The following is a 16,217-nucleotide window of genomic DNA, read 5'->3' as shown; positions in this document are numbered from 1 at the left end:
TACCACCACACCCAGTCTCAATAGCCTTAGTGCACACCAGGGGAAGGCCAGCACCGCAAGCAAGGGAATCCTAAGAACCATGGTCCCTTAGTCTGCCTAAGCAGACACTTTAATCCGCTGAGCTATCTGGTCAGCCCATTAGACTATCTTCTGATAACAAATGCAAAAAAAAAAAAAAACAAAAAGACAAGAGTACCAGTTCATATTGTATATTACATAATAGAAGTAAAAACAGATTTAACTGAGAGATCACATATAGTGAAATCTCAGTTTTAGCATAAGTAATTTTCTTTCTTTTTTTTTTAAGGTTTTTTTCTTTTTTCTTTTGTGCAGGGTCTCACTACGCAGGTCAAACTTTGTACTGATTCTCCTGATTCCTGCCTCCCTAGTGCTGCGATTACAGGTGTGCACAACTACGCCTGGACTCCATCCCCAGCTCAGCACACCCAGAGGCAGGGCCAACATGGCATGCAGTGCCAGGGATTGAACCCTGGCCACTTGTGCTTACCCAAGCAAGCGCTTAGTCCACTGAGCTATACCGTCGGCCCTAGCATAAGTAATTTTCTACTCACATCTACCCTCTAAAATACTGCCTCTTTCCCATTTTAATTTTCAATTTTTTTGCATAAGTAATCATATATGCTCATGTCATTACTATACCTATTATATAAGCTAGATACCTAATTAAATAATCTTCTTCCTATGGCCAGGCATGCTGGCATGCGCCTGTAATCCCAACCCTTGGGAGGCTGAGGCAGTAGGATTATTGAAAGTTTGGGACCAGCTTGGGATACAAAGTGAGCTCAATGCCAGCCTGAACTGCATGGTGAAACCCTGTCTCAAAAAAAAAAAAAAGACCAAAAAAATCAACTATTATCAAAACTTTCTTTTTGAAGAAAACTTATAAACACCTAAATATATAACTCACAAAAATTGCTTATTTATAAAAATAAGCCAAAATAATGTTGAAGGCAACATCAACTAGTGATGTTTAAGCTTCCAGTTTACAAATGAAAAAGGGAGTCCTACTTAAATCAATAATTTGTGCAACAGCTACGGGCAAAGTTTTAAAAGCTCTATGTTCCAGCAAGTGATACATTACACTCAATCAGAAAATGATTTCTCGTGAATTTGGTTTATCAGTAAAGAAATTTTTAACACGAAGGTGAACACAACATGATAGCAGGGAACAAAATAACTCAAGGAATTATTTTCACTCTATACAATTCAATACATATATCCATTTGTTTGAAATATACTTGGATACACTGTTCAGAAACCTATCTTTATATCTCTCCTCTCTGATTTTGAAAACATATAAAGTCATAAATTATACCACCTACATGGGAACAATTTTAATTAAAAATCATACCTGAAACAAACCACATTAAAGCCCGCTCATTGAATACACATTAAACTTAACTTTCACCAGGGTACAAGTTGAAATACACATAGGAAACAAGTACAACTTCAATGAAATAACTGACCTTATTAAAGAGGTAAGTTTGCCAAATACCATGAATGATGTTTAATCTTAAAAAAATGCAGAATACCACAAACCTTTGTAGAACTGCTTTCAGTGATCTTAGCAAGCTGCCAAAGGATTACATAGTGAGTACACTGAAGTGCATGAATAACAATCTGTAAAACAGAACCAAGAAAATAGAAATAAAATTTAAGTCACAAGCCTTCATTCTCAAAATTAAATATGCAATTTGTAAGTAAATAAAAACCTGCTCAGGCATATCTCCATTTTCAATTCCGGTTTTCAACAATTTGTAATTACAAGCAAAGAGATCCCATTTAGAAAGATCATGGGCACTGTGGGGAAAAAAGAATTATGTTGTTGTTAAAAAACTAAGCCAAATTATAACAGTTTCACACTTGAGCGAATGTTAATAGAGAACTGCTATTAATCATGGCAAGTATTTTAACACACCACACTACAACAAAACAATTTTTTCAAGTATATTAGATAATTTTTAGTCACACATCAATTTAAAACATGACTTTTTCAAGTACGTTCTTATTAAAAGCAGATGAAAGCTAGTGAAGAATCTGAAAACATTAAGACCCATAAAATATGCTAGCTGATATTGCTACAGTTTAAAGAAATCAGAAATACAAAGATTCAACTTACTTATGAAATGCAGTGATTCTCTTCAATGTTGACAATACCTGATAAGCATCATCTTCATCGGGTTCTTCACCCTATAAATAATGACTATACATTAAGAACCACTCAAGTGAAAAATATTAGGCTACTAATATGGTAATATTATCGTGAAAAGGAAAGAATAACAACAAATAGAAAAGAATAACAACAAAACACCTAGATCTGGCCAAATTTAAGGGTATTTGGAAGGGGTCAACACAGGTTGTTATAACAGGTACATTCTGTGAGAGGGAAAAAAGAATTATTTTCCTTCCTTTTTCTATTAAAAAAATGACATAAATCTGTGAAGAAATCTAGTACTTTATAATAATAGATGCACTAGAGATTTAAAGAAAAGTACAATGGATAATAAGATCATAAAAGACAACATTTAAGATGCAAAACCTAAGTACACTAAACATGGTGTTGAAAAAAGATGTATATGGACTAATCAGAAATAAATGAGAAAATCCTCTAAAGAATGAGTAGAAGGGCTGGCCAGATAGCACAGTTGACTAAAGTGCCTCATAGACAGACTGCAAGTGCAGTGCCAGCCCCGCCTCCAGGGCGGGGTGAGTTGGGCAACTAAGACTGGGCATGGTGATGCAGGCCTGTCATCTCAGCTCTTGGGAGGCTGAACAGAGGCTGATCACTCTGAATCCGATCTACGTAGTGAGACCCTGTAGACCTTGTACTAAATGCCAAAAAAAAGAGAGAAAGAAGGAATACATATGCTAATCTTTCCTGGGTATCAGCATTCATTAATATAATTTTCAATGCAGGGTAGGTTAAAGTTTGGGAAAACTATTATGAGCCTTACTACTTGAAACAAAAATTCTTTAAACACTACTCAATCTTCTATCAAAAACATACTTGTTTTTAAACTGTAATATTTCTACAAATAAGCTTAATTAACAAACTATTGCTTGATTTTAAACTAACTTGTCCTAATCACAATTATATTCAGCCACAAGTCATTAAAATTTTAACTAAGAATGTGGTAATTGTACAATATATTTGCACAATCCTCAAATTAGTAACACTTAAGACTAATGTTACATACACACATATAGCTAAGTAACTTGATAAAATGAAAAAAAGGGAAATTACAAAATCCATATGATATTTGAAGCAAATGATGTAGACGACCCTGAAGGCATTAATTTGATAAGTATCTACTTTATCCAAATGAAACATAATACAACTATGTATTTCTAGAAAAAAGCAATTACAATAAAATATGTATTTCAGTGTCAATTCTGTAAGCCTCTTTAGAACTACAATAGAAAAAATTAATACTCCAAGGCAACAGTGACCATAAGAGCAACTCATTAAAGCTCTATAATAGCAAGGATCATAATCACTGTTCCCTTGCCAACACTCCTAAAACATTAAAAACCTCCTTACTTTCTAGAGCTAGTAAGTCTTGATCTAGCTCTACTTTTCTGTTCCATTTATACACTATTCCTAATCAGACTCCAACCTATATTATTTTCTGAAAACAAAGAAGAGGCTGGGTATGGTGACATGTGACTTATCCCAGCACTTGGGAGGCTGAGGCAAAAGCAAGAGGATCACTGCAAGTTTAAGGCCAGGCTGAGCTGCATAGTGAGACCCTTTCTCAAAAAGACCAAAAAAAGGAGAAATGCACCTTTTGTTTTCACTTTCTCACAGGCACAGATTTTCCTATTTTGTGTAGTCTGACGATTCATGAATTAAAAGCATGATATATTTTCATAAGCATAGTGCTAGACCATCACTAGGACTAATGCTGAGGCAACTAATTAGGTTACTGGAGGGGAAAGGCCCAACTTACAAAACACTTGTAAAATATACCTCTTGTAGAAAATCCTCAAGAAGACGGTTAAATTTATCTGCCAGTTCATCTATCAGTTGACTTCTTGAGATATCTACTCTGTTAAAGATTGTGAATTCTTCATTACAGAGTGCATGGTAAGTTTTAGAACATGCTTCTAAAACATCTGTATCTGTGTGCTTCTCTACAATATTTCGTATCTGACGCAGTAAGGCATCCAAATGCTGCAAAATAAATTTTCATTAAAAGCAAGGTACAGGATGAGGATATAACTTAGCAACAGAGCATGTTGTTGGCATGAGCAAAGGTCACTAAGGTATATTCAACAGGAATAAAGTAACTATGTTACCATACCACAACAGTGAGCATTTTTGAGTATAGTAATGCTTCAACATAGGGCATACATTTTGTTTTCTAAACTATGGTCAGTAAATACTCTGATACAGCCATACTTGTTTACTCACTTTTATCGGAACTGGTGTAATCTATCTCATATGACTCAGGTTTGAATGTTTTTTTTTTTTTTTGGGGGGAGGGGGGTTGGTTTGCAGAACCGGGGATTGAACTCAGGCCCACCAGGCAAGCACTTATTTTACTGAGCCATCTCCCTGGCCCCCAGGTTTGAATGTTAATACAGATAAAGAAATTATACAATATCCATAATATATTAAACTTATGCACATTTCATAACATATCAAGAGTGTTCAATGAACTAATGGATTCATTTATTTTGCAACTGTTATTAAACAATGTTTAAAAAAAACACGTCAAATCCTCATAAACTTGGAATGGAGGTATTGATAGCAATGTGCATGAAGCAAAGGAAAAACTCATTAGCACCATTCTCTAAAGGCAACTGCTTTAAAATACAGAAAACGTAAGTTTCATTAAATATTTAAAATATATAAGCAAACAATATAAGAACTAACATTTTCTCTTTTAAAGGTTTTATTCACTAAAATTACCTTACCTTTTCTAATCGTCCAGTGGTATATATTTCCAAATCAAAGTACTGAGGCAATTGCAACAAGTTAGTCACCTTTTCCGCATCTACAGAGTACTTTGAAATAAAAAGGTCATGTTTAAAAATCACAATATTGCTAAGTAAAAAAAAAAATATTGCTAAGTAAACATAATAGTCTCTACAGTATTCTAAAAAACTTGTCACTTCTTACTAATACTGTAATATTAACACAAACTTACCTTTGCTAACAACTGAGGAAGGGCCACAGCAAATAGTTCAGTGATTTTTGTCCTATCATCCAACTGGGTCTTCTTCTCCTTCGCTGTTAGCACCTGAAATAATACAAGACTTTTATGAACACTATTAAGTGTTCAAATTTTAATTAGGACATATAACATAAGTAACAAAACTGTATTTTAAATGACTGATACAAAAATTTCTACTGCAAAACTTTACCCCAAAAAGTGATACTAGGTGTGGAGAGACAGTTCAGTGGTCTAAGCGCCTGCCTGGCAAGCACAAAGACCAGGGTTCAATCCTGGGCACCACACGCTGTGCCAACCTCAGGACAAGCTGGCCACCAAAACAGGGCATGGTGGCACATGCCTGCAATCCCAGTACTGGGATGGCTCTGACAGGAGGGTTAGTATGGGTCCAAGCTGCAGAGCAAGACCCTGCACCAGAAAGAGAGAAAGAAAGACAGACAGGCAGGCAGGCAGGCAGGCAGGCAGGCAGGCAGGCAGGCAGACACACACACACACACACACACACACACACACACACAGACACACAGACAGACGAAAATAATTTCTCCCTGTTTAAAAACAAAATACAGACAATAACAAAACCAAAAAAACTCATGAAATTAAAAAAGAAAATCATGTGAATAGTCCTAGAGGGAAAATCAGTACCAGACTAAACTGAGCAATTCTACTTTTGAATAGGAGGAAAAATAGAACAGGAAATATAGTTTAAGAGTTTATATAAAAATGAAATTGAACAGCATTCCATCTTACTATGGGCTATTAAAAGACAGCAATATAATAATTTTAAAAAACAACAGATGGAGATGTAGAGTGTTTGTATAGCATACACAAAAGCCTTAGGTTTGATCCCTGACACAGCAAACAAAAATCACAAATAGGATAGGAAAAACTACAGAATGTATAACATACTGGAAGTTTCCCTAATATTAGATGAAATTCTCTTTCAGTTGTATACAAATACACATATTCATGCATCCTAGGTCATTATATAAAAATGTACTTTTCTGCTTCATGGTAAAAAGAAATCAAAAGCCTGTGGCAGTCAATACAAATTGCAAATACGTGTGAACTCTGCAATCATCCATTCAATTTGATCCCATGATATCAAATTCATATCTCACATAAGTCAACTTAGCAATTTCAATGAGTACTTTATCTCCTATTTTATTTCAAATTTAATAAGAAAAAGAAACCAAAGCTATGTAAATAAACGAAGACACACAAATGCACCATTCTAAAATGGCAAACTACATTTATTCTTGAAGGTAGGGACTGTCAATCAGTATTTCATGTAGTAACAAATCATGACAAGAATCAAAATTTCTCAAATCGTTAATGATTTAAAATTTACACTGGCTGGGCATGGTGGTACATGCCTATAATCCCAGATCTCAAGAGGCTGAAGCAGGAGGATTGCTCCTGAGTTCAAGGCCAGCATGGGCGACATAACAAGAACCTGTTTCAACAAAAAATTTATATTGAACACACACATATATGAGAAAGTGTTCTGAAAAAAAATTTTGATCCAAGCTTAAAATTGAATTTTTTAAACAAATACTGAGAAAAGAGAAATACTGTTTAGTATATTGAAAAACATCAGCATACCCTTTTTCCTGTCCCTCTTCCCACAGGAGGATGACATTCAGCAGCTTGTCTAATAGTACAAAGCATGATTTCAATCAGAGCACTCTCTTGTCTGTCTGTTAGTGCTAAAAAAAAATCAGAGAGAGTTAACCTATTTCTTCTTCCTATAAGCCACTTGTAACAATTATATAAGTTTCTTCTGCCTATGAACAAATTCTGACCTAACGTACTACGGCAAACAGCATCACTTACCAAAGAAAAACATCTGAACAAGTTAAACCTTCCTAAAGCCCTAGGCATTTCAAATCTGTCCACCACTTATCTACATGTCTAAAGCAAAGATGAATCCAGATACAAATAAAATTTAACAGTAATTACATCTTTTGAAACACATTTTTTTTTCTGGGCTGGCTCAGGCTGCCTTAAGAGCAGGTCTGGTTAAGGCAGGTGGAGCTGGGAATTGAACCATGGTATCCTGCTCCTGACTACATTTGCATGACAAGGCACTTAACCAACTGAGCTAACCAGCAGGCCTCCCTTGAAACACAATATTTGCATATATAAATAAAATTGTGCAGAATAGGATTTTTTGTATCAACTTATTCTAACATTCTAACAAAACTACGCAAAATCTATATTCAAAACTGTCTATTCAATAAAAATATTATAATTAAATATCCTTACCTTCCTCTCCACTAAGTGGCTCCTCTAGCAATAAACTATTCATACATTCCCAGTCTTTCAGCAGCTCAGTAGCACAATCCCACATGCTATCCACAAGGTATGCTGCATGCTCATGTAACTAAAATTTAAAAAGCAATGTGCATTGAAATAAAACACTAACAACTCAGAACACTATCACTTTTTTGACATGGAATAAAGGACAGAGAAAAACTGTCCAAGCTTGCATGTATAAGTTTAGTAGCATCATTAAATAGTTTTCACAGTAACAAATATTAAAGTATACTTTCTAACAGGATGAGATGTGTAGCCAGGCATTGTAGTGCATGCATGTTATCTCAACACTCAGGGAGACTGATGCTTCCTCCAGGACTCCAGTTTGAGTTCAAACTGTGCAACTTAGTGACTTGGCAAAACAACCTATCACAAAAAGGAAAACAGCTGAGAGTTCAGTGTAAAGGGCCTAGGTTTAGTCCGCAATATAGGCTGAGGCAGAAACAATGCTAAATCAAGTACTACCTAGACCACTTAGTGAGACCCTGTCTCAAAAGTAAAAAAAAAAAAAAAAAAAAAAAAAAAAAGGCTTAGAATATAACCTTAGTTTGAAGGGCCTAGGGTCAAGTCTCAATGTATGTATATGTGTGTGTGTGTGTATTTTGAACAGAGGGGATATTCTGAAACATTGTCAAATGGAATGTGCATACATATATAAGTAAATGACCATGAAGCTAGGAATGTAATTCAGTGATAGAACATTTGCCAAGAATGTATAAAGCCAACTCAAAAAATAAATAAATAATCATGGGCCAGCAAAATAGCTTAGCAGATTAAAGAGCCTGCAAGCAGGCACAGGGACCGGGAGTTCCATCCCTGGGTCTATTGTGTGGGCCCCGCCCCGGGGGAGCACTGAGATGGCAATGTGACTAGGCAAGGTGGCCTGCGCCTATAATCCCAGCTCTTGGGAGGCTGTAAACAAGCAAAACACTACGAGTCCAATATAGTAGTGAAACCCTGAACATCCTATAGATCCTTCCCTAAAAAAATACAAAAAAAAATCACGCTCAATTATCATGGGAATACAAAGTTGGCTTCATATTGGAAAAAATCATTCAACATATTAACCAAGCATGGTAGTACACACCTGTAATCCAAGCAATCTGGGAGGCTAACAAAGAGAACCATAAACTCAAGAAAAGCATGGACAACCTAATGAAACCTTGTCTCAAAATAAAAACGAAAATTTTAAAAAGGGCAGTGATGCAGCTTCCGGGAAGGCCCCCAGTTTATTTCTCAATACCACAAAAAATAAATACAATTCATCACAAAAAATAAACAACCATCTCAACAGATGCAAAAAAAAGGTCATTTTTAGAGATTACAGTACCTAACTCTAGTACTTCTGCTAGGCCCTTTTGGCAAGACGTATAGAAATAAACATCCTCAAATTGATAATAAACACCAGCACAGTATCTGTAACTTACAACGTAAGTAATGTTGAAATACTCAATAATTATGCATAAGCTCAGAAACAACCCAAAGATGTTGATCTACGCTGACCACTGTTATTCAACACTATACTGGCAGTCTTAGCAAGTTCAATCAGGCAGAGAATAAAAATTAATGGACAAAAATGTTGAAAAGGAAGAAAGAAAAGTACTTTTATTGGCAAATGATCTGACTGTACATTGCAGAAATTCTAAAGAAATCTATTGAAAAATTATCAAGTGAATTTATCCATGAAGCTAATTAAATATACAACTGGAGCACTTAAAATGAATGTGCTCCATGTCCGAACAGTTTAGAAGTAGATTTTCAACTTAGGGGAGATTGACATAAATCCACACACACAACACTATTAACAGGAGGCATTAACATTTGAGAATTTATAATGTGGTAGGTGTATATTGTATTTGGATTATTGCAGGATTACCTGAGGAATTATAATCCACCTATTCCTAAAAAGATTAAATAACTAAAGCATTAAAGTTAAAAACAGTAAGCAGGGGACAAGCAGTAATCAAGCTTTTATGACCCCAAAATCTGTGTTCCCAGAAGCATAAAGATAAAACCTACTATTTGAACATCTTGCCAAAAGTAGAAAGTATTTTTTCAAATAATTTGTAGAGTAGGTTAGATCTGTTACATTAGAAGTTGACTAGTACACTGGTACTGAGTACAGTGGTTAGCCAGCCATATGCAGAATGAATCTAGACCCATATCTCCCACCTTGTACTAAAATAAAATGCAAATGGATCAAAGACCTAGAAATTAAAACAGAAAACACTGAATATGCTAAAATTCTTGAAGACACAAAGGCAAGGACTTTCTGAATAAAATCCTAACTGCACAAGAAATAACACCAAGAATCAACAAATAAGATTATTCCCCCCCCCCAAAAAAAAAAGATTATTCCAAATTTAAAAGCTTAGCAGTAACAACAACAACAAAAAAATATCCCAAGAGTAAAGAGAACACATACAGAATAGGAAAAAATTTACCAGGTATTCTACAAATGACTATCGAAAATACATGAAGAATTTCAAAACAAAAATTAGTATCCCCCTCCAAAACAAAGACACAATCCCAAAATATGCAACTTAAATGAGTACATATTTCACAGAAGTAAAAATGGACAATAAGTACATGAAAAAAATGTTCATACTCTTCCATCAGAGAAATGAAGCATCATGAACTCAAAAAAAAAAAAAAAATTGCTAGCAAGTTTGGAAGTAGAAAAAGAAACCCTTTTACATTTCATATGGGAATGTAAACTAGTATAACCACTATGGAAATCAGTATGTAGATTACTCAAAAAAAAAAAAAAAAAAACTAACTAGAAATTCCATATGATCCAGCCATTTACATTATGGGTATCTCCCTGAAAGAGTTAAAGATCTCCTACTACAGTGGTCTCATATTACAGTGCATACTCATGTTTACAGCAGGACAACTAATAATTGCTAAATCGTGGACGTGTCCTTTATGGCCATCAACAGATGAATGATGGATAAAGAAAATCTGTCATTTATGTACAGTGGACTACTATTCTGCTATAAAGATGGATAAATTTGTCATCTTTTAAGAAAACTGACACACCTTGAGACCACAATGTCAAGTAAAATAAATTACACACAGAAGGCTAAATACCATATGGTTTCCCTAATATTAGAAATGCAAAGTATATATTATTTAAATAGCAAAATAAAAGACAATGATAGGAAACGAGGCAGACATATTACATGTGGGGATTTAGGGATGCAGAGAAAAAAAGAGGTAACGGAGAGGAAAAAGCAGTATATAAAAGATTAAGATCCAACTTGTCTCTCCCCACTATGACTTTTCATACAAACATGTACTAACAACATTTTTCAAAACTAAATAGAATCTTATGCAGAAATTTTAAGATGTACAACATTTTAATGCCTTTTCATACATTCTCTGACTATAAGTATTAAAAAATAAACTAACCTCACTTTCTAGAAAGAAAAATACCAATGTCTTCACAAGGTTGGCATTTGGACCTTGTCTTCCCCTTCTTTTCATTATTCCATCCTCCTCTGGATCTCTACGACTGAAGAGCCTATAGACAAAAAAGAAAGTATTTTAAAACAATAATAATGTGGTTGTAAATAGGATTTCAAGTCCACATCTTGTACAGCAATTAACCACTAAGAAGAATGTATGCAGTGTGTTAATTATTGAAACTGTCCTACCGATTTGATTTGAGACTATCTCACTGCTATTTGTTTATCAATAAAATTATGGCAAAAAAACAATAAACTAGCAAATTTTAAAAAATAACAGTGTGGATTTCATAATTAAGTTTCTAATAATCAATTAGTAGAGAACTGAATAGATATGCTGTTGTCCAACATTAAACTACCAAGCAAATCATCACAATAACCCTTTCTATTAGTCTTGATAGTACTTTCAAATCTTAAAATGCCTTCAAGTTATTTATGCTAAAGAACTCCTAGAGTACTTTACAAATATTTAATTCTATAAAGAAATACATTTATGCACAAAAACATCCTTCTCTTTAAACCTAAACTTATCATTTTCCTTATATTCTTGAAGCATATCCCAACTCAATGGCCCTTTTTCTATGAGTAGTGTGACAATATTTCTTCAGAAACAAAAAAATTGTACGATTATTAACATAAAATTGTAGAATAGACATTTAAAATTTTTTAAATCTTTTATTTATTTGGTACAGTGTCTCCCTACACAGCTCGGACTCGTAGTAATCCTCCTGTCTCAGCCTCCCAGGCACTGGGATTACAGGCAGGCCTGCGCCACCATGACTAGTTCTGGTAGTCAGCACGGCATCCAGGGCTGGCATGGCATGTGGTACCAGGTATCAAACCCAGGTCCTTCCGATTTCCAGGCAGGTGCTCAGACTGCCGAGCTATCTCCCCAGCCTTTATAGTGGATGGTTAAAAGAACTATTCTTTGTAATAAACATTGCACCCCAAATAGACATGTTAATAAACCTTAGTACAATAATTAGTGAGCATTCAATATTCTTTTAAGTTGTTCTCTAACATCTACTAAATGTTTTTTTGTGACCAGATATTCATAGTACTGTGCATAGTACCTAATTTGAATTGGTAAATAGAACCATTAAAGTAAAGAGACCAGGTGGACATAGTGGCACATGCACCATGGGGAAACACTGGGAAAGCTCAGGCCAGGAAGATCAATGCTAGTTAAAGGCTAGCTGGGCTCCATAGTGAGTTCAAGGTAAGACTGAACTACACAGCCAGACCCTGTCTCAAAAAAAAAAGATATCAGTCTTTATATCATAACTTTATTATAGCTAGGTAAATTAAAAGTAATCAATCAGGCCTAGAGGTAGAGCTCAGTATTACATCAATTGGTTAGTATGCATGAAGCCAAGTAAAATCTCCAGCACTCTTCACCCACCCAAAATATAGTAAAACTGGGAGAGCTTCAATTTAACTGGCAGTCAATTTTCTAATTATATTTAATATACATATAATTACTTATTATCAAGTCTATCACAAATTGCTATAAAATTGTACTTTAGAAAATGGGTAACATAAGTATAAATTTTACTTTTTATAGAGAAATTCTCCAGCTGCTACTGCTACTGGTCGATGAGCTGAATAAACCAGATGATAGACATTTTCACAATCCTCTGCAGTAAGAACTTCTTCACTACTCCTAAAAAGAAGTAAATAATAAGGTTTTTAATGTTATAATTTTAAGCATATTAAGAATGCAAATATTCATGCTTGTAGAGCCAGGTGTGGTGGTGTACACCTGGAATCCCAATACTCAAAATGGTGAGACAGAGACTGCCATGAGCTTTAAGGCCAGCCTGGGCTACACAGTAAATAAACTACCTAACAACTTGTCTCAAACAAAAATGAAGAAAATTATATACTATTACAATAGTTCACAAATTTATAAAATAAAAATAAAACACATTTGATTATCATGTTTTGGTAAAACCTAATGGCTTTTACCAAAAAATCACCTTTTGCCAACAAAAAATAGGTACTTTATTCAGATCAAAGGAAAATGTGAGGGTTTGAGTTATAGTTCCAGGCATAGAACACTTGGCTAGCATGCACAAGGCCCTGAGTTCAATCCCAAGCTTACTAATATAAATAAATATAATGTAAAATTAACAGTGAATATAGCATGTGAATATGCAAATGCTTAAGATGGATGCTAAACAGAAATGAACCCAAAATAATGAAAACTAATAAAAGTTGTGGCACTCAAAATACTTAGTTAATAATCACATATAGATTTCAGCATAATAATTAGGAAAGACAATGTGACTATATTACAATGTACTAAAATACCTTACTTTTCTCACTCAGGAAGAATACTTTATTCATCATGTACTGTTTTGGTCCTTCCTGCTCCCAGAATTGCTCACCTGGGGTAGGGGGCTTTCTGAAGGCTCCACAAGAACCATAAGGGATTTTCTTAGTGTATATACCAGAGATCGAACCCAGCATCTTGTGTCTACCAGGCAGGTGCTTATGGCACTGAGCTACCTCACCAGCCCCCATCCATCATGTACTGAACAACACATAAGGCAATGCAAGCAGATTTTCCAAGTAGGTGAAATTTAAACAGTAAAGGTTATTAATTGTAATCCATCCTTAGAAAGCCATAGTGACATTTTCCTGTTCTTATATAAAACAAGCCTTAAAAATCTCTTGGAAAATTGGGTTCCTGAGACTACATTCAAGATCTTGGCCACTGTAAACTTTCCCCTTCCTAATAGGCTTAAACCCTAATATAAGATAAATAATCTAGATTTTTTCTATTATACGTGAACTACAAATCACAGGATCACCAGAAAGAAAAGTCTAAAAACATTAGACAGACAAGTATAGACGCTTTTTACACTTTGTTTTCCTAATGTGCTAAAAGCTTCACAGAGTTGTATTTTCTTTCTTTCTTTCTTTCTTTTTTTTTTTTTTTTTTTTTTTTTTTTTTGGTGAACTGGGGATTGAACTCAGGACCTTGTGCTTGCCAGACAAGCACTTATTCTACTGAGCTATCTCCCCAGCCCAAGGAGTTATAGTTTCAAAAAGTTTCTTCTTAAAAAAAAGGTTCTTATTTTTTAAAAAAACCTTTAATGTTTCAAATGTAAGTATCACTGATTTAAATTACTGTATAGTACAGTTGTGAGGGGGAAAACACCAGCAGTCATTAACTATGTAAGAAGAAACATTTCTAGCAAGTGGTTGAAAAAAATCAACATAAACTATGTCAATTACTTCTATCAAAATTATTAGAAACAAGATACTCATTGTGTATTAGAAAGGAGGAGGTAAAGAAGCTGCAGAAACATGTAGAACACTAAGCAGTTTTTTTACTCTCGGAGTCTTTCAATATATGCATAATGTGTATATTATTTTTAACTTTTAAATCAAAATTGAGAAAAAATATAACAAGTAAGATTGCTTTAAAAACCAAATGAAGGGGCTGGGGAGATGGCTCAGTGGAATAAGTGCCTCTCTGGCGAGCACAAGGGCCTGATTGAGTCCAATCCCTGGTTCCACCAAAAAAAACAAAAAACAAACAAACAAACAAACAAAAAACCAAATGAATGCTTAGAAAATGTTAATACCCCTTAAAGTGCATTGCTTGTAATTAGTACAATGCAGTCCATGTCAGGGGCCAGGGAGATAGTTCAAGAGAAAAAGTGCTTGCCTGGCAAGCACAAGGGCCTGAGTTCAATCCCTGGTTCTGCCAAAAAAAAAAAAGTAGAATGTGGTCCATGTCATATAAGTAACAACCACTTTTTTACAGGGCTGCTATACTAAATGAAATAATCCACATGAAGTGCTTCAGTTAGCTATTAGGACATATGTTAATTGATCTGTTTAATACATAGGGCTATATTAAAGAATGTAGACATCTTAAATTTTGATAAACAGTAACATTTCTTCAAGGAGTTTAAATCAATTTATACTCCAACAATGTATCAGGCAGGACATGTACACAATACAATGTACTACATATTTTTATCTTCCATAAGCAAATGTTTTTTTCTTTAAAAAGTCTAATGTACATGCCTCTAAGAACGGCTAAGCATTTTTTCACTTGTTTGCTTTCTTTTTTTTGTACTGGGAATCAAACTCAGGACCTTGTGTAATCCAAGTCCCATTTTTTTTCTTTTTTTAGTATTATGCATTTGGTACAGGGTCTTACTACAAAACCCAGAATCATAGTAATCCTCCAGTCTCAGCCTCCCAAGCTCTGGGATTACAGGCATGTGCCACAACTCCCTGTGTTGGTGGCCCACTCACATGCCCAGGGCGGGGCTTTGCATGGCATGTGGTACCAGGGATAGAACCAAACCCAGATCCTTATACTTGCCTAAGCAGGCGCATAGACCACTGAGCTATCTCTGCAGCCCCCAAACCCACTTTTCAATCAATGACCTGATCGATGTTTGACTCTTTCTATTGAATTTCTGTTCTTTTCATTGATTTGCAGAAATTGACACCTTTGGTACAAATACTTCACTCAATCTAACATTTGTTTTCTGAAATCATTCACAGTATTTTATGCCACCTAGACATTGAGTTTTTATTAAGCTAATTATTGAGCTATTTTATGTCTAGATTTTATGTCAAACTCAGAAAAACCTTACACATCATTTTACAACAAATAAAACTGTTAAATCTTCCCTAAAATTATGTTTGAATTTTTGAATTGAAATTAACTTTTACCTAGAAATTATTTTTGAAAAAGAAATGACAGAAAAATCTAGTATTACTTTTCCAGCCCCCAAAAAAACCCGTTGTCCCAAAAATCCTATTTCTTACTAAAGAAACGCTACTCTAGGGGCCGGGGAGATAGCTCAGTAGAATTAAGTGCTTTCCTGGCAAGCGCAAGGGACTGAGTTCAATCCCTGGTTCCACCAAAAAAAAAAAAAAAAGAAAAAAAAAAAAGAAAGAAAGAAAGAAAAAAGAAAAGAAACGCTACTCTTATCCTAAACTAAAACTCTGGGTCTATTTTTATTTTTAGTTTGTTCTTACAATATATTTATTTAAGCAATATCACTATGATTTTACAATATGTTTTAAAATCACATTGGATTAGTATTCACCCATTTGATTTTAATCAGAATTTTTCTTTTGGTGGGCTACAGACAATAGTGAAAATTGAATACAGAGCCTTCACACTTAAGTACTATAGTTCTCTCTCTCTCTTTCTCTCTCTCTCTCTCTCTCTCTCTCTCTCTCTCTCTCT

General features: G+C 34.7%; 1 protein-coding gene across 7 annotated transcripts in view; it reads right to left on the bottom strand.

Annotated features, from left to right (window-relative positions):
• Stag2 (stromal antigen 2) overlaps positions 1-16,217 on the bottom strand; it is a 155,879-nt gene that overhangs the window by 35,704 nt on the left and 103,958 nt on the right. For all 7 annotated transcript variants that reach the window (XM_023706328.1, XM_004646069.2, XM_023706326.1 and 4 more), the window contains exons 13-22: positions 12,546-12,653; positions 10,935-11,046; positions 7,470-7,587; positions 6,807-6,910; positions 5,175-5,267; positions 4,942-5,031; positions 3,992-4,195; positions 2,141-2,211; positions 1,734-1,821; positions 1,561-1,641 (exon numbers count right to left, since the gene is read on the bottom strand). In XM_023706328.1, coding sequence (XP_023562096.1) covers positions 1,561-1,641; positions 1,734-1,821; positions 2,141-2,211; positions 3,992-4,195; positions 4,942-5,031; positions 5,175-5,267; positions 6,807-6,910; positions 7,470-7,587; positions 10,935-11,046; positions 12,546-12,653 — 1,069 coding nt within the window. The remainder of the gene's footprint in view (positions 1-1,560; positions 1,642-1,733; positions 1,822-2,140; positions 2,212-3,991; positions 4,196-4,941; positions 5,032-5,174; positions 5,268-6,806; positions 6,911-7,469; positions 7,588-10,934; positions 11,047-12,545; positions 12,654-16,217) is intronic.

This window comes from Octodon degus, unplaced genomic scaffold (assembly GCF_000260255.1).
Source record: "Octodon degus isolate 3935 unplaced genomic scaffold, OctDeg1.0 scaffold00251, whole genome shotgun sequence".
Classification (NCBI taxonomy): domain Eukaryota; kingdom Metazoa; phylum Chordata; class Mammalia; order Rodentia; family Octodontidae; genus Octodon; species Octodon degus.
Note: the sequence above shows the minus strand (reverse complement) of the source record. Positions and strands in the feature narration are given on the sequence as shown.